This window comes from Myxine glutinosa, chromosome 8, assembly GCF_964187855.1.
Source record: "Myxine glutinosa chromosome 8, kmMyxGlut1.1, whole genome shotgun sequence".
NCBI lineage: Eukaryota > Metazoa > Chordata > Myxini > Myxiniformes > Myxinidae > Myxine > Myxine glutinosa.
In genome coordinates, this window is record NC_136268.1 from 144,208,494 (window position 1) to 144,227,494 (window position 19,001).

A 19,001-nucleotide genomic window follows, 5' to 3' on the forward strand; every position below is an offset into this window, starting at 1 on the left:
CAGAAGGCAGTGACGGTGAGGGCAACGACCAACCAGGTCTCGGTGGGCATGGCTTAAGAGGGCGTGGTAAGGGCGCATCCAGCAAGTGCTGGATGGTTCGCTGCAAAGGCTATATAAGCGCATGCACAAAGCCCTTGAGAGGACTCGTGAGGAAAGCGCATTGTAAAAAGGACTCGTTGGAGGGTTCGCTTTGAGAACTTACAGAGGGAGCTTGTGCTGAAAAGGTCTGCGCGGAGACGTCTGATTGTATAAGGACTCGCATGTTTGGGCTTGCGCTCTGTGAGAGGACTCCTGCGGGAGAGGCGCTTTGCAGTGAACTGTATTGGGAGCGCATATAAAGCCCGGTTCATTTATTACGTACGCGGCTGAGCCGCGAAGTAACCGCCAGCCAGCCTACCTTTCGCCCCGCATTTAACCCCATAATTGTCCGCTCCGCGTCAACGACCCACGGGGAGCTTCTGCCGCCCTGACCATCTCTTCGCGGTACGAGTCGGGGACCGGAGCGAACTGCCTGGACGCCATCATCCCTGGACCATCGCCCTGACCATCTACATCCCCGTTTGAGTGTGTCTGAGTGTGAAACGAGCCCGTGTCCTGGGATAAGTTAAGACTGTATAAGCTTCACTGTGTGTTCTTCCTCTCCTTCCTGTACAAATTGTAAATAAACCAATCTGTTCTTCCTGTCTTTCCTGATTCGACCGTATCAGTGTTTTCCTCCATTGGGTAAGCGTGGCACGATTCGGAACCGCTCAGATCGGGCTTAGTTCTTGTTAACGGCTCGGATCACGGCTCGCTATCGCTCGGCATTTCCACTTATAACCGTGATTTGGGCGGGGTTATTTCCTTGCTTCCTGGGAGGTGTTGGTAATTAGGTAATAGGAATTCGGCCTACCACCCTATTCAACGCCGTCCGGAAGGAACGTCATAGCCCCGGATCGCGTCGGCTAGTAAAAGACAAGGGGACTAACCCCCCTTGGTAAGGGGAAAGGCCGACGTTGAGATCCGCAACAATATATATCATTTCACACCTGGTCACAAGTGTGCCTCACTGACCGGTTCCTCAGTCGAGGTCCTCAGCATCATCCCGTTTCGGCCCTTCAACCTCGATACGGTCAGCTAAGGTGGACCATCAGGGGCACATATGCCTCCACATGCAGCAGCTACACCCAGATGCGTACATACCCCCACCCCCACCAGGGCACATACGCCTCCACATGCAGCAGCTACACCTGGATGCGTACATACTCCTACTGCCAGTGAGAACACAGACAACAACAACAAAACCGCCTCCACTCCCAGAATCCACAGCCCCTCATCCACACACTCACACACCAAAACAAAAAAAAGGACAAACAACCGACCACCTACCCTTACAACATGCACCACTCAAACAAAAACACATTCATGCAAAACTACACCCACTCCTGCAAAAAATCACACACACATACACACACACACACACACACACACACACACACACACACACACACACACACACACACACACACACACACACACACACACACACACACACACACGCACGCACACACACACACACCATTCACACATCTCGATTTTCTCTTCCGTGCTCGGTCACTATCCCTTCAGACTGAAATGAACCACCACCCACAACCTCAACCTACACCGTTCGACGTGCCTCCATAAACTTCCTCCATATCCAAAGTGAGTCTTTCAAGGCAACCTGGGCAACTTTGTCACACATCCTCCTTCTTTCTGTCCCACACACTCCAAGCCAAGCAAGAAATGCAGAAAAGGAATTGCCATATATCCTCTACACCCCACCTCAAATGGCTGACAAGAAACTCGCCAACCCTTCTCCTGACACTCTGCCTCCAGCTCTCTGTACTTTCCTCTCTTCCTCTCGTGCACCTCCTCCATGTTCTCTTCCCAAGGTACAGACAATTCCCCTAAGATGACCTGTCTTGTTGCACGTGACCAGATGACAATGTCAGGCCGAAACCTTGTCACACAGATCTCCTCTGGGAATACTAATTGTGGCTTTAGGTTTGCCACCACCTGCCACCTACCAATCACAAGCATCTGACAGCCCTCTTGCTTTCCACCTCCCTCCTCTTTTCGCCTCTTACCACTTGGCCCTCTTTGACAAACAACACCTCTCCCCCCATCGGTCTCCTTCTCCACTCTTCTCTCTCTCTCTCTCTCTCTCTCGATCTCAGCACCTCTTGTTGCACCATCTGCACTACCACCAACAGCACCTGATCATGCCACCACTTGAATCTTCCTGCTGCCAATGCTACTGAGCATGCACTCAGTGCATGCTGCACCGTTCCCAAACCTCCACACAAAGAAGATCTCTCCTCCTGCAACAACCCCCACAATCTCAAGTTGACTGGTGATGGAAGAATATACAGTCATGTGAAAAAGTAAGTACACCACATGTAAAGTTTTGACTTTTTCAACATATTTCAACATATAGCTATTTGATCTTCATTTCAACAATATTGATACATAAAGGTGATAAAATATAACAAATATCATGAAACATTTACATTTTGTAGTCCATTGTATAATTTAAATAAACATAAATGCAAATGTCGCATGTGGAAAAAGTAAGTACACCCCCACATTTATCACTACTTCAAATACCTAAAATTAGAATCAGGTGCACCAGCTCAGGTGCAAATGATTAGAACACCGTGAGAGGATCTTGGAGGAACCTGCCTTATTTAAACCTCAGACATTTAGTTTGGTTTGCTCTTTGTTGTTGAAGTGTGCGGCGTCACCATGCCTTGATCAAAAGAGCTCCCTGAGGCCTTCAGAAAGAAGGTTATAGATGCCTACGAGTCTGGGAAGGGATTTAAAAAGATCTCCAAACAATTTGAAATCAATCATTCGACTGTCCGGGAGAACATCTACAAGTGGAGAAGATTCCAAACAACTGCCAACTTGTTCAGGCCAGGCCGCCGCAGCAAATTCAGCCCGAGAGCAGACCGCAAGATGCTGAAAGAAGTCTCTAAGAACCCCCAGAATGTCATCACGGGACCTACAGGTAGCTCTTGCCACTGTTGATGTCAAAGTGCACGAGTCTACCATTAGAAAGAGGCTGCACAAATTTGATCTACATGGGAGGTGTGCCAGGAGGATACCTTTGCTGTCCAGAAAGAACATCAGGGCAAGACTAAAGTTTGCCAATGAACACCTTGGCAAAGACCAGCACTTCTGGAACAATGCGCTCTGGACAGATGAGTCAAAGGTAGAGCTATTTGGCCACAGTACCAGAAGACATGTTTGGTCAAAACCAAAGACAGCATTTGACCACAAGAACCTGATACCAACTGTAAAGCATGGTGGTGGAAATATTATGGTTTGGGGCAGTTTTGCTGCATCAGGGCCTGGGCAGCGCACCATCATAGAATCCACTATGAATTCTTCATTGTACCAGAGGGTGCTTGAGGATAATGTGAGCCCATCTGTCGGAAAGTTGAAGCTCACCCGAAGCAGGACCTTGCAATATGACAATGACCCTAAACATACCAGTAAATCCACCAAGGAATGGCTGAAAAGAAAGAAATGGAGGGTTCTGGAATGGCCAAGTCAAAGCCCGGATCTAAATCCCATCGAGATGTTGTGGGGGGATTTGAAAAGAGCTGTGCATGCAAGAAACCCCTCAAACATTGCACAGCTGAAAGAATTCTGCATGGAGGAGTGGGCAAAAATTTCTCCCAGTCGATGTCAGAGACTGGTAGACAGTTATAAGAAACGCCTACTTGAGGTTGTTTCTGCCAAAGGGGGCAATACCACCTATTAGAGCCAAGGGTGTACTTACTTTTTCCACATGCGAAATTTGCATTTATGTTTATTTAAATTATACAATGGACTACAAAATGTAAATGTTTCATGATATTTGTGATATTATATCACCTTTATCTATCAATATTGTTGAAATGAAGATCAAATAGCTGTATGTTGAAATATGTTGAAAAAGTCAAAACTTTACATGGGGTGTACTTACTTTTTCACGTGACTGTATATATTGTCTTGTCCCTGGGGTTAAGACCCCAAGAGGATGAATGGCTGAAATGAGCTTTACCCCGAGGCGTATACCCAACTTGGCGGTAGTGACACGCATGGGAAGGTTCGAAGTCTTACCTGACCGGTAACACACACAGTGGTTAATCCAAACCCACAAACACAAAGACGGACAGCAAAATCCACAATACAAGAAAAGTAAGATTCAACAAATAATTATTTAATGAAAATAAATGCAAATAACAACGAAAGGTGAGATAAAAACTAGAATTCCTAATTGAGACGTCTCCCCTCAGACTCGTATACAAATAAGGGGAAAACGAAAGGAAAAGAAAATAATGAATGCTTTGGTAAATCGGTCGGCACTCAGCTTTGCATCCCCAAATGGTAAGGCTTGCTGGTCGCTCGTCACCTACAAACCCCCGAACTGGAAACACACAAAATGGCTTGGAGTCGCGCTCCTCGACATCCAGAGGAAACACAATGCGGACCCAGTCCACCGCCGATGTCGATGCTGTGCCTTATAGTTCCGACTGTCCCGAACTGCTGTTTCTCACCAGCCCTTTCCCAAGAGCACACACGAACCAAAGACCATACGCCGATGAACAAGTCGGAATGAGGAGGAAATGCGACTGCCCACTATCAAAGCCAGGACCAGGAGAGAGAGCAAGATTGCGCGACCGCGTCACTTTTCCCTTCACTCTCGAATCTTCCATGCTATCGTTACACTCTCCACAATCACCGAGCTCTACTAAAACATCCCATCGCGCCTCCACCAATCACAAAGGCAGGAACACGGCCTACTCATTACGAGTCGTCGGGGGGCGGAGTCTCGTCTCCGTTCGGGAATGTTCGGATGACGTCAAAGGCCGTGAGGCGGGATTTACGTGCCGATCGGCAAATGTGGTGGGTGTTGGTTAGCCCTGGTGGAGTTGTGAGCGAATGAGTCCATTTACAGTGCGATCGTTGTTTTACTGAGCATTTGATTACCTGGCCGACCAAATGTAATAAGAAAATTAGGGAAAAACCACGGGGAGGCAATCACGTACAGGGGAATTTAATCTTACAGTCCCTATGATTAATTAGCACAAAACCACCCTCCTTATGGCGACATGCAAATGCTATAACCCGGACAGACAGCCTACTTATATACATCGAGATGGGTTCTTCGAGGCATACGGAGCATTTTAATCTATACTATTCTATCTCGACTAAGGTATTTCATCCCCCTACCCCCACAAATATAACAATACATATAACAATATATATAACAATATATATAACAATATATATATATATACATATATATATATATATAACTGTAAAACTGTGACAAATAGCGGAAACTCCACAATCCGAGCAGGCTGCCTCCTTTACATTAAACAAAGAATTATAATCGGAAAAACTTAAATAAGTTACGGACATAGCTTCAAGACGATCTTTATTTTCGACAAGCTATTGGCCAAATAAGCCTTCTTCTCAATCTTCCTCAAGTTCAACGACAATGTATATACATATATATATATATATATATATATTGTTGCGGTTTTGAGAACCCACACTTGTTGTAAATATCACATCATTAAAGGTTAAAGGTAGCACCCCATAGATAGGCCACAAGCAACACGTAGGTCACCATAGGACATCAGTTATTTCTTAGTACGTGTTAGATAAGGCCATTTTCCAATAGTTGAATCTGCGTTGCGTCGATCAAATAAGAGTAGGCCCTTTCGTTCATTTTGCAGCCTCCCTCCAAGCGACGCCATTAAGCGCGCTCCCCAGTCTGTGCCCCATGGCCCCTCCCAATTTGGTACACTCCTTGGCCAGCAGCAGCAGCCTTCGCTGCCCGTGAGCTCGCTCAATGCCACCATAAGCCACGAGGTGAAGCCCGGAAAAAGGGGGCGGAGCACCAAGGAGGAGGTGTGGCCACGTCACCCAGCCGTCAGGGCGGGGCCAGTAAGCGATAACCAGCCAACCAGGGCTGGAGTGACATCGCCTGACAGGGCGTGGTTGGGGCTCGCGGAGCGTTTGCTGGCTTCACTTATAAAAGCCAGCGCACAAAGCCCTTTTACAGGACTTATGCAGCAGCGCTCGTTAGAGAGGACTTACCGAGGAAGCTTGCGCTAACAGGACTCGAGTGAAAGAGTGGCATTGAAAGGACTTACTCGCTGGCACTGATTACCACAGGACTTACTCGCTGGCGCTGATTACCACAGGACTTACCGAGGAAGCTTGCGCTAACAGGACTCAAGAATATATGCGCTTGTGAAAGGCCTCGAGAATATATGCGCTTGTGAAAGGACTCTCACAGAGGACCGTCCAGGACTGATCGTTGTGGAAAGCGCTGAGGACTGTCGTGATTACGGAGGGCTCGCTGGCATTGGGATTCCAAAGCAGGACATTGGAGAGGGGGCGTTTGGCGCGAGTAGTGCACAAAGTACGTACACAGTATACCAGCCTTCCCCCCGTCATTATAAGTGTCTGCTCGCGTTACGCTATACGAAGAGCTGCCTGCCGGGTTTTCCATTGCCTGGACCGGAGCCGGACTGGAGCCTGGACGCGCTGGTGACCATCAACCTACCATCTGCAATCCCCGTGTGAGTGTTTGTATGTGAGACGGGCCCGTTTGTCCAGGGAATAAGATAAGACTGTAATTAAGACTGCCCTCTGTGCTTTTCCTTCCTCTTTCTTTCTTGTACATCCTTTCGTTTCCTCTTCTTCTTTGTACATTTGTTGATAATTTGCTCTGTTCTTCCTATTTTCCTGGTTTCCTCTTATCCGATCGCATCAGTCTTTTCTCTAATTGGGTAAGCGTGGCACGATTCGGAACCGCTACAATCGGGTTTAGTCACATTGTTAACAGCTCGGATCGCGGATTGCTATCCGCTCGGCATTTTCCATCCATGTCCGTGATTCGAGCGGGAGTTATTCCCTCGTTTCCGTTCGGCGTTAGTACTTAGGTAGTAGCGAATCCCTAGGCCTAACAAACCCTACCTAACACCGTGCCGGGAAGGACGTTATAACTTCCAGGACTCGCGTCGGCCAGATAAAAGGACAAGGGGATTAACCCCCCCTTGATAAGGGGAGAGCCGACGTCGGAGATCCGCAACAATATATATATATCTATATTATCTATCTATAATTCCAGTAATCTCTGTGTGTATGTGTGTGTGTATGTGTGTATGTGTGTTTGTCTGTGACCGCTGTTTCTCGACAACCACGGGTCCGATATACTTGAAACTTGCCAGGTATATTGCTGGGGACCCGAGGATGTGCCTTTTCAAGGTTTCATATTAATCGGAGAAGTAGTTACCGAGCTATGGCGATTTATTTACCAAACTCCGCAAGCTGTTCGCTTTGGACCAAACCATTTCATGTAAATAGAGGGGGGGGGGGGGGATTGTCACCGTACTCGCAAGCCGTTCGCTTTGGCTTTGCGAATGGACCAAACCATTTCATGTAAATAGAGGGGGGGGGATTGTCACCGTACTCGCAAGCCGTTCGCTTTGGCTTTGCGAATGGACCAAACCATTTCATGTAAATAGAGGGGGGGGGGATATAATTTTAGATATATATATAGTACGGGCATGCCCTAGTCTATCTATAATTCCAGTAATCTCTGTGTGTCTGTGTGTGTGTGTGTGTGTGTGTGTTTGTCTGTGACCGCTGTTTCTCGACAACTACCGGTCCGATATACTTGAAACTTGCCAGGTATATTGCTGGGGACCTGAGGATGTGCCTTTTCAAGGTTTCATATTAATCGGAGAAGTAGTTACCGAGCTATGGCGATTTAGCCGTTCGCCGTTCGCTTTGGCTTTGCGAATGGACCAAACCATTTCATGTAAATAGAGGGGGGGGGGGGGGGTTCTACCGTACTCGCAAGCCGTTCGCTTTGGCTTTGCGAATGGACCAAACCATTTCATGTAAATAGAGGGGGGGGGGGGGTTCTGTGGTCGTTACTGCCACGTGGTTTCAAAGTTTTTTTTTGTTGTTGTTGTTTGCACGCATGTTTTTTTGCACCCACGTACGGGCACGCCCTAGTATATATAAAACACAGTTTGTGTGTGTGTGTGTGTGTGTGTGTGTGTGTAATGTTACCGATAGACTCCTAAACGGAGAGGCTCACGTACTTGATATTTGGCACAGACATGGCCATTGAGCCCGGGAAGAACATGGCCGACCTAAAAAAAATTATTTCATAATATTTTTTTACCATATTTTTACCTCAGCGCATCTCAGCGAGGAATATTATGCACGGAAGTCGGAATCTGACCGGTGGCAGAGCAGCGCGCTGATTCGCTCAGAGCGATCACGTGATGTTCCAACTTTGCCGCCATAATCTCACAGTTATGCGTTCGCACGTAATTCAGTTTTTTCACATTTCAGCGAGGAACATTTCCATTCACACCGCATAGGTTTTTTTTTCTTTCATCTTTAGATCCATATTTTTAGCCATAATGTAGCGTACGTAGCGTAACGTAGCGTAGCTAACGTAGCGTTAGCATAATGTAGCGATCCTTGCTCAGGATCTTCGTCAGGTTCGCGAGCGAGTTAGCCAAAACGTAAAAGTGAAAATATATCGAATTTTTTATTCATATTTACCTCAGCGCATTTCAGCGAGGAACATTATACACGGAATCTCAGCTGGTGGCAGAGCAGCGCGCTGATTCGCTCAGAGCGATCACGTGATGTCCCAACCTTGCCGCCACAATCTCACAGTTATGCGTTCGCACGTAATTCAGTTTTTTCACATTTCAGCGAGGAACATTGCCATTCACACCAGATAGGTTTTTTTTCACTTTCATCTGATATTTGTGATTTATTTCAAACAAACTGTATTTCCCATCTACACGGCCATGTATTCCTATTAACGTTATGTAAAGTACATAAATTGTGTGGATTACATCATTTGTGGATGTGATCAATTGCCAGTAACCATCTATATCCCTCCCCTCCCCTTCCCTCCTCCCCCTCCCTCCCGCTCCCCCGCCCTTTCCCCCCTCCCCCCTCCCCTTCCCTTCCCCTTCCACCCTACCCTCTCCCCTTCCCCCCTCCCCTGCCCTCCCCCTCCCCTCCCTCTCCCCCCTCCCCTCCCCCTCCCCCTCCCTTTCCCCCATGCCCCTCCCTTTCCCCCCCTACCCCTTCCTTTCCGCCCTCCCCCTTCCCATCCCCCTCCCCTCCCCCTCCATTTTCCCCATGCCCCTCCATTTCCCCCCTACCCCTTCCTTTCCACCCTACCCCTTCCCATCCCCTCCCCCCCTCCCACTCCCCTCCTCCTCCCTTTCCCCCATGCCCCTCCCTTTCCCCCCCTACCCCTTCCTTTCTGCCCTACCCCTTCCCCATCCCCCTCCCCCCTGCCCCCTTCCCCCCCATCCTCCCACCCCTCTCCCCCTCCCATCCCTCCCCCTCCCCCTCCCCCCTCTCCTCCCCTTCCCCTACCTCTCCTCTCCTCCCCCCTCCCCCTCCCCTCCCTCCCCCCTCCCCCCTCTTCTCCCCTCCCCCCTCTTCTCCCTCCCCCCTCTCCTCCCCTCCCCCCTCTCCTCCCCTCCCCCCTCTTCTCCCCTCCCCCCTCTCCTCCCCTCCCCCCTCTTCTCCCCTCCCCCCCTCTCCTCCCCTCCCCCCCCGTTCCCCTCCCATCCCCTTCCACTCCCCTCCTCCGCCCGGCAATGTCTGGTGGTACTTCTTTCTGCTAGTATATATATATATTTTTTTTTTTGTTGTTTTTTGCTCTTTTGTTGTACTATTTAGGCAAAGACAGACTATTAGATGGAATCATAACAGGTAATAGAGAGAATCACAACGAAACACCTCTTGGACAACAAATCATAACCCAACTAGAACGGCACTCAGTAGGGAGCATACATACCTCCTCCTGATTGGCCATATCACTCAATGGTGAAGAATCACTGAAAAAATTATTTTAGCTGGTTCAGGATGCTGATCCGGATTGTCACCAAAATTGAATCGATTCTTCCTTGTCACACACACAATCTGTCCACGACGTTTCTACCAAATCCGTCCACAACGTTTTGAGATATCCTGCGATGTATAGTTTTTGTCCCGATCTCCCAATGGTGAAGAATCACTTAAAAATTAAATAATTCTCATATCCGAATCCATATTCACATCTTCACCAAAATCGAATCTCTTTGCCCTTGTCAGACACCTAACTGGTCCACCAAGTTTCGTCCAAATCCGTCCACACCTTTTTGACATATCTTGTTCACAAACGGACAGACAAACGGACAAAGACAGTGAACGATGTAAAGATTCTGGACGAGTGTTGAGTTATAGCAAACGTGGACACTGCACCCCAACACGTACATGTATGCGCATGTGGAGCAATCTTTGGTCCTGTATTTAAACATTGGAATAACCACAGATAAAAAGTGGAATAAGCACAATGCAGAACAGTCATTTAGGAATGAGAGTATAACCTGTAACTGGTAAAGAAATGTGTGCACACACTTCCAAGAGTTTGGGCGAAGCTCGTACACTCACCATAAGCGAAAACATCTCGAGTTAACCGATCGACAGGACAATTAACTCAATCGACCCAACGATATCGATATCACCAGTTGTAGCCACGAACACTTCGCAAGACATAGAAAGCTGCTCTCACCGCCATGTCTTTGATGAGGTTCATGAAATCCATGAGGTGGGGTCAGCAGAGACTGGGCGTGGAAGGAACAAAATGGAGGATTAACTTGGAACGGCTGGAGAATGCAGCTGGATGGACGGAAGGAATTGGTCTTGGCGATGATTCTCGTGAGGAGCTCGAAGGGGCAGACCGTGAGGGTGGTGGCGGGGGCTGCAAAGAGAAGACCGAAAAGATGACTTTTCCATGGACCGAAAACAAAGTTTCCATGGAATATTAGGGAAGGAGAAGTTTTAGAGTTTGGACTCACCTAATACCTAATACAACACAGCTGGGTAGAAACACTCGTGGATAAAATGGATACTGTATCAAGAGGCTCGTCAAGCAAGATGTGTGTGGATTGTCCGAAGAGACATTCCGGGTGTTTAAAGAATCCATTTAACAAGAATCCGCAAAAATCCTGATCCATCAAATGGCGAAAGCAATCGCTGCAGCGTTTGAGGAATGGAGGTGACTCGTTTGGCAGCTGAGGAATTTTTGGGGGAACGACTTTACAAAAGTACCATTTTTATTTTAGTGGTTCATTGGACCACATGCAATAGAATTAGGACTGGAGGCAAGACATATAGAGCGTTTGTAGGACCGGAGGCAAGACATATAGAGCGTTTGTAGGACCGGAGGCAAGACATATAGAGCGTTTGTAGGACCGGAGGCAAGACATATAGAGCGTTTGTAGGACCGGAGGCAAGACATATAGAGCGTTTGTAGGACCGGAGGCAAGACATATAGAGCGTTTGTAGGACCGGAGGCAAGACATATAGAGCGTTTGACTTTTGCGCAAATACGACTCGCACAGCATAATATCGAGCAATACATTTATGCAAATAAATCATCAGCTATTGGAGTTAGACTAAAATCGTAAATACATAAATTGCTGGACAAATTACCTTGAACAACATGTTGTCTGTTCTGAAGCTATATTGTCATTACATCCTTGTAGTTGCGTACGTGTTAGATATACGAGAGGTGCGCGAGTCACAAGTATAACGCATTTGTATAAACACTCGGTATTATATTACTAATTATTATTACATGGAAGCGTAAGATTTATTATGCAGGCATTATGTTTTTTATGCATATTAATTTATTTATTATTTTATTTATGCATATTTATGCATATTTATTTATTATTTATGCATATTTATGCATATTTATTTATTATTTATGCATATTTATTATGCATACGTTTTACAAATAACACTGCACGTAATGAAATAAAAAGTTAGCCTCCTTGTTGAAAATATATACATAATTGGTTTTTGTCCAATAAATAGGTGAAGAACACTGTGTATTTCTATTTCTTGCCTCCCGTCCTAAATCTATTGTATATGGTCTAATGGACCACCGAAATAAAAATGGCGCTTTTGTCAAGCCGTTCCCCATTTTCGATAAATATGCTGCTAAGCTGCCCGACTAGACTAAGAAGGTTATACGAGTTCAAATGCTGAACTGTCTTTCCTAAATAAGAATACAAAACGAATAAGAAAGATTTCATATGTTTAATAACAATGAAAATTATCAGAGGAGAACAATGTTTGGGTGTTTCGGATGAGCGGTTTGATAGGAAGTCCCTCGATATTCCGCACCCACCTCGCTCCTTCAACAAATGTGATTCTTTCCTTTTCTCCTTTCAGAGATTTATTTTATCCATCAAGAATGGCTCCCATTTTGACCAATTCGTTGCTTTATATGCTGACGTCAAATAACCGACACCCTGCGGTTCCCACTCAGTGGCGTAAAGGTTGGAGCGTTCGTTCCGAGTCTGTGAGGTGAGTGGCACAGGAGTCTGGGTGATGAGTGGCACAGGAGACTGGGAGGTGAGTGGCATAGGAGTCTGGGAGGTGAGTGGCACAGGAGTCTGGGACGTGAGTGGCACAGGAGTCTGGGAGGTGAGTGGCACAGGAGTCTGGGAGGTGCATGGCATAGGAGTCTGGGAGGTGAGTGGCACAGGAGTCTGGGAGGTGAGTGGCATAGGAGTCTGGGAGGTGAGTGGCATAGGAGTCTGGGAGGTGAGTGGCACAGGAGTCTGGGAGGTGAGTGGCATAGGAGTCTGGGAGGTGAGTGGCACAGGAGTCTGGGAGGTGAGTGGCATAGGAGGAGGTGAGTGGCACAGGAGTCTGGGAGGTGAGTGGCACAGGAGTCTGGGAGGTGAGTGGCATAGGAGTCTGGGAGGTGAGTGGCACAGGAGGAGGTGAGTGGCACAGGAGTCTGGGTGATGAGTGGCACAGGAGACTGGGAGGTGAGTGGCATAGGAGTCTGGGAGGTGAGTGGCACAGGAGTCTGGGACGTGAGTGGCACAGGAGTCTGGGAGGTGAGTGGCACAGGAGTCTGGGAGGTGCATGGCATAAGAGTCTGGTAGGTCAGTGGCACAGGAGTCTGGGAGGTGAGTGGCACAGGAGTCTGGGAGGTGCATGGCATAAGAGTCTGGTAGGTCAGTGGCACAGGAGTCTGGGAGGTGAGTGGCATAGGAGTCTGGGAGGTGCGTGGCATAGGAGTCTGGGAGGTGAGTGGCACAGGAGTCTGGGAGGTGAGTGGCATAGGAGTCTGGGAGGTGAGTGGCACAGGAGTCTGGGAGGTGAGTGGCATAGGAGGAGGTGAGTGGCACAGGAGTCTGGGAGGTGAGTGGCATAGGAGTCTGGGAGGTGAGTGGCATAGGAGTCTGGGAGGTGAGTGGCATAGGAGTCTGGGACGTGAGTGGCACAGGAGTCTGGGAGGTGAGTGGCATAGGAGGAGTTGAGTGGCACAGGAGTCTGGGAGGTGAGTGGCATAGGAGTCTGGGAGGTGAGTGGCATAGGAGTCTGGGAGGTGAGTGGCATAGGAGTCTGGGAGGTGAGTGGCACAGGAGTCTGGGAGGTGAGTGGCATAGGAGGAGGTGAGTGGCACAGGAGTCTGGGAGGTGAGTGGCATAGGAGTCTGGGAGGTGAGTGGCATAGGAGTCTGGGAGGTGAGTGGCATAGGAGTCTGGGACGTGAGTGGCACAGGAGTCTGGGAGGTGAGTGGCATAGGAGGAGGTGAGTGGCACAGGAGTCTGGGAGGTGAGTGGCATAGGAGTCTGGGAGGTGAGTGGCATAGGAGTCTGGGAGGTGAGTGGCATAGGAGTCTGGGAGGTGAGTGGCATAGGAGTCTGGGAGGTGAGTGGCATAGGAGTCTGGGAGGTGAGTGGCATAGGAGTCTGGGAGGTGAGTGGCATAGGAGTCTGGGAGGTGAGTGGCATAGGAGTCTGGGAGGTGAGTGGCATAGGAGTCTGGGAGGTGAGTGGCATAGGAGTCTGGGAGGTGAGTGGCATAGGAGTCTGGGAGGTGAGTGGCATAGGAGTCTGGGAGGTGAGTGGCACAGCATAGACCTTAAAATTGTGTGAGCTGTTTCCTTGCTTGATGCTCAGGGTTTTAAAAGGATAGAGCACGAACAAACAATTATAGGTTGGTTCCTTTTAAGGAAACTGATATTACTATGAAGCCATAAGCTTTGAATCTCTTCGCAATAAGTGAATTTCCATGAAGCTGTAAATCTTTCGCCAGACTTGGCAATTCAGCTCCGATACTGGCACAGCGACACTTTAATGGCCGCAAGTAGATGGAACAGTCGGTTTGATGGTCCCTTTCAGAATGTGCTCCAAGAAGCACAAGGAGAAGGATTCCGAGCCAAGTCCGAACCATTCCGCCAACGAACTATAGCAATCACTCCGAGACACGCCCGACGGCTCACTCTCACCGCAGACAACGATCACCTGCATTGCGACAGTTACAAATGCCCTGTTAAACATCAGCGCAGCATTTCATGCCACATGCGGGTAATACACCGTACTTAGTGGGTGTGGTTCTTGAAAAAGCAAACTAACGTTCTTACACTAGAAATGCATCAAATCCACCAATGGTAAATACGCATAGAACTGCCAAGGCTTGGCAACCAAACAACAATGAGTCCATTGTGGCCCATTTTGGAGTACCTGCCCTTACCTCGGAGCTTCACGGGGAGAGAGAGAGAGAGAGAGAGAGAGAGAGAGAGAAAGAGAGAGTGGAGGGATGGAAGCAGAAATCCGCACAGCGAGCCCTCCCTTCCTCGGCAACGGTTCCAAGCTCCCTTGGTCGAGGCCTCTCAGCTCAATGACGATGACGCAGAGCCCCAGTTTTATACCCACAACTTCTTCCTAATCCTTTAAAAGTGCAAAACAAGCATTACCACTGAACAAATGAGAAACTACTTCGTAAGAGCTGATAGTACATACTCTATAGAAATGTAATGTGATTTCACGTGTTTATACAGCACTATACTGTATTATAATTAATTTAACCTTTATATAAGCATAGCTGTAAAAATAATATCAAGACAACTACGTAGCTGTTCAAAATGTTGTTGGAATGAGATATTCACAACAGTCTAAGATTTATGTTGTTAAAAAAAATTCGATGATTAAAAAAAACGTTCAAAAAAAACAACTCTTGAAATAGCTCAAAATAAAAATAAACAAAAAACAAGAACAATATAGGTGGTACAGGCATGAAAAAACAATAAATGTGGAAAGATTAAAAACAAACAAACAAAAAAAAACAAATAGATAAACACCAAAAAACAAGAAATAGAAAATAAACAAAATAAATAAATAAATAAACAACAACAAAAAAACAATATAGGCAGAATAGGCATGAAAAAAAATGTGGAAAGATAAAAAAAAAAACTGAATTAATTAATTAATTAAAAACAATATAGGCGTGCAGGCACGAAAAAACATTAAATGTGGAAAGATTTAAAAAAACAAGAAATAAACAAAACAAATGGATAAACACCCAAAACAAGAAATATAAAATAAACAAAATAAATAAATGAATAAACAACAAAAAAACAATATAGGCAGTATAGGCATGAAAAAACAATAAATGCGGAAAGATTTCAAAAAACAAAAAATAAAACAAATCAATAAACACCAAAAAACAAGAAATATAAAATAAACAAAATAATTAAATAAATAAATAAATAAACAACAAAAAAACAAAAACAATATAGGCAGTATATGCATGAAAAAACAATAAATGCGGAACAATTTCAAAAAATAAAAAATAAACAAAATAAGTAAATAAACAAACACCAAAAAACAAAAACAGAATCGGCGGTATGGGCATGAAAAAACAGTAAATGTGGAAAGAAAAAAAAAATTAATACAGACAAAAAAACAAGAAAAATATAGGTATACTTCAAAAAGTTGTGGATGCATTCTGACCAAACTTGGGGGATAAGTTTGTTAGGTGAAAAGAACAAGCCAATTAGATTTTGGTTCAGGTCCAAATCCAGATCCGGCCTATCAGTGGGATACAAAACGTAAACTCTTCAACCTGGCAGGGTACGAGCTCTACCGAGTGCCGTTCTATTCTAGTTATGCATAATTAACTGAACATAATTCCTCTCCAAGACATAATTAACAGAATTAACTTCCTCTCCAAGAAGTTCTGTCACTCAAGCTTTTGGGTCTCACGATCTGCCATGATCTTTCCTGGGAAAACCACATTTCAAATCTGGCCTCCAAAGCCAGTCGCCGACTGGGCATCCTCCGTCGTGCGAAGTCCTTCCTTGGCACACCTGAGCTCCTCACCACATACAAGGCTTTCATCCGCAGCTCAATGGAGTACTGCTCTCCCCTCTGGGCTGGTGCTCCTGCCTCACACCTAGCTCGTCTTCACGCTGTTGAAACCAAAGCATTCAGAATCATTGGAATCTCCCGCGATGAAGCTAACTCCAAGGGCCTCTCACTCACTCACCGCAGGCAGGTTGGTGGTCTTTCCGTCTTCTACTGACTCCTCTCTGGCCTTGCCCCCCCCCCAGCTCTCTCTGGGCTCTGTCCCACAAATATTCCTACAGGTCGCACAAGATCTGCCTGCAACCCTCTTATGGTCAAACTGCCAAAATCAAGACTCTCTGCTCACCTTCACTCCTTCATTCCTCTTTTCTCCCACCTCTGGAACAAACTCCCTCACTCTCTTCAATCCCACTCCACCCTCCAGGTCTTTAAAACAGCTGTTCACCACCATCTCTTATCTTCCCCCATCCAAAACCTTGATCTTTTCTACCCCCGCTAATTTCACCCCAATTCCACTTTTTTGAAATACCAACTTCTGTCCTGGAAGTCCTTGGTGTCCTTGTGTTTTATACTTCTCCCTCCCCCCCCCCCCCCCTTCCCACGCCTCCTCCCCCCAAGCCCTCTCCCTTCCACACATCTCCCTGCTCTCAAATGTTGTGTTTGTGTGCTTCCCCTTCTCTCCCCATCTTGTTTTCCGCTCCCTCTTTTTATATATTTTGTTTGTCTGGTTGATTTGTTTGTGAAGTAAATGTTAGCTCTTTCACGAGCCTCGATTCAGTATACAAAAAAAAAAAAAAAAAAAAAAAATTAACTGCTTTTTAAAAATATTTATGAATCAAATATATATTTTAAATAACGTATACAGTATATTGAAAACATAAAACCTGGCATATCTTAGACTATTGTGAATATCTTGATGGGAGAACCTTCTCATGCGGAATACCATGATCCACTATAATGAGGTAGTTATGTGAAGCTTCAGGCTCCACTTTTGATACTGTAAATCAAATTACAGTTGTTCTGATGGTTGCAGTTTAATAAACATTATTATTGTTCACAACAAGAGACAACAAGTCCAAAACTATCCTCCCCTCATCCCCACTCCAATTACAGGGTAGGAAATGCAAAATGTACGGACTTACGTGATCGGATCCACATTGGGCGTTCACCCTATAGATGATACTAAAACGAGCATTATAAACTGTATCTGAACCCAATAAATCCAATGTAAATCCCAGCGAAACTTAAACGATTGCATTACTATTGAGCTGTTATGGTTAGGGTCAGGGTCAGGGTCAAGGTCCGGGATAGCAGCTCAGTGAATATCATGACTCTGCATCATTTTTATTGATATAAATGATATAAGAAAAAAATCCATCACATATGGAGCAAGAAGCAGCACAAGCTCAAAAGTATGCAACGTTTCACAACACAGGACACACACATACAACTGAAACATTGGTCGCATGACAGGATACATTACATGGATATTTAGTTCTGCCGCCTGTTACAGATATAATTTTTTAAGTATCATTTAAGTATAATTATTTAATCCAAGATGGAGGTAAATGTTCAAGTTGCAAATATAACAAGAAAGAGCAATCTGAGATGACAAACACTCGCCAAGATGTATTTTCAGTGGTTTTTAAGGCTTTTGTGTTCAGACAAATATGGCGGCCGAACCACGTGACCAAAACTCATTTATTCCTAGATTATGCTCAATAAATTTCATCTTGATCAGATGAAGTTTTGTACTTGTCGAAGTATGACGTCATAAAGGAGGGACCTATGACATCACCATTATCATATTTTATTCCCCATGGAGAGTTCTTTACAATGAGCCATGTCTCAATATTTTCTATTCAGCACTTTCCGAGATATAGAGGTGCAAAGTTTTTCGATTTTCTCAAGATGGAGACCGAACCACGTGGCCTATGACGTCATAATTACCATTAAAAAATCAGACAGGTGGAGTTGCACCCAAGGTGGAAATTTCCTGTCAATCGGACCAACGGTTGCAGAGAAAATCACATTTATTCTGTGTGGACAAACAAACAAACAGAAAAACGGACTCAAATGCAATAACCTCTCCTCAGGTGAGGGTAATACACTTCCTACTCCCACCTTCTCTCAACTCCAACACCATTCCATCCCTCCACTACAGCACCTTCCATCCCTCCACTACAGCACCATCCATGCCTCCACTCCAGCACCATCCATGCCTCCACTCCAGCACCATCCATGCCTCCACTCCAGCGCCATCCAAACCTCCACTCCAGCACCTTCCATCCCTCCACTCCAGCGCCTTCCATCCCTCCACTCCAGCGACATCCATCCCTCCACTCCAGCGCCATCCATGCCTCCACCCCAGCACCTTCCATCCTTCCACTCCAGCGCCTTCCATCCCTCCAATCCAGCGCCTTCCATCCCTCCACTCCACCGCCTTCCATCCCTCCACTGCAGCGCCTTCCATCCTTCCACTCCACCGCCTTCCATCCTTCCACTCCAGCGCCTTCCATGCCTCCACCCCATAGCCTTCCATCCGTCCACTCCAGCGCCTTCCATCCTTCCACTCTAGCGCCTTCCATTCTTCCACTCCAGTGCTTTCCATCCCTCCACTCCAGCGCCTTCCATCCCTCCACTCCAGTGCCTTCCATCCCTCGACTCCAGCGCCTTCCATCCCTCGACTCCAGCGCCTTCCATCCTTCCACTCCAGCGCCTTCCATCCCTCCACTCCAGTGCCTTCCATCCTTCCACTCCAGC

At 46.5% G+C, this 19,001-nt stretch overlaps 1 protein-coding gene across 3 annotated transcripts in view; it reads right to left on the minus strand.

The window, feature by feature from the left end:
• Positions 1-19,001, minus strand: part of LOC137432971 (annexin A4) — a 184,060-nt gene that overhangs the window by 38,884 nt on the left and 126,175 nt on the right. Inside the window, exons 2-3 of one of the 3 annotated variants that reach the window (XM_078783801.1) lie at positions 14,626-14,822; positions 10,634-10,822 (exon numbers count right to left, since the gene is read on the minus strand). The exons of 1 other annotated variant lie outside the window; for it this stretch is intronic. In XM_078783801.1, the coding sequence (XP_078639927.1) occupies positions 10,634-10,666 (33 nt within the window). In that variant the 5' untranslated portion in view covers positions 10,667-10,822; positions 14,626-14,822. Of the gene's footprint in view, positions 1-10,512; positions 10,823-14,625; positions 14,823-19,001 lie in introns of those variants that run through there. One more of the 3 variants, XM_078783802.1, reaches the window with a different exon arrangement.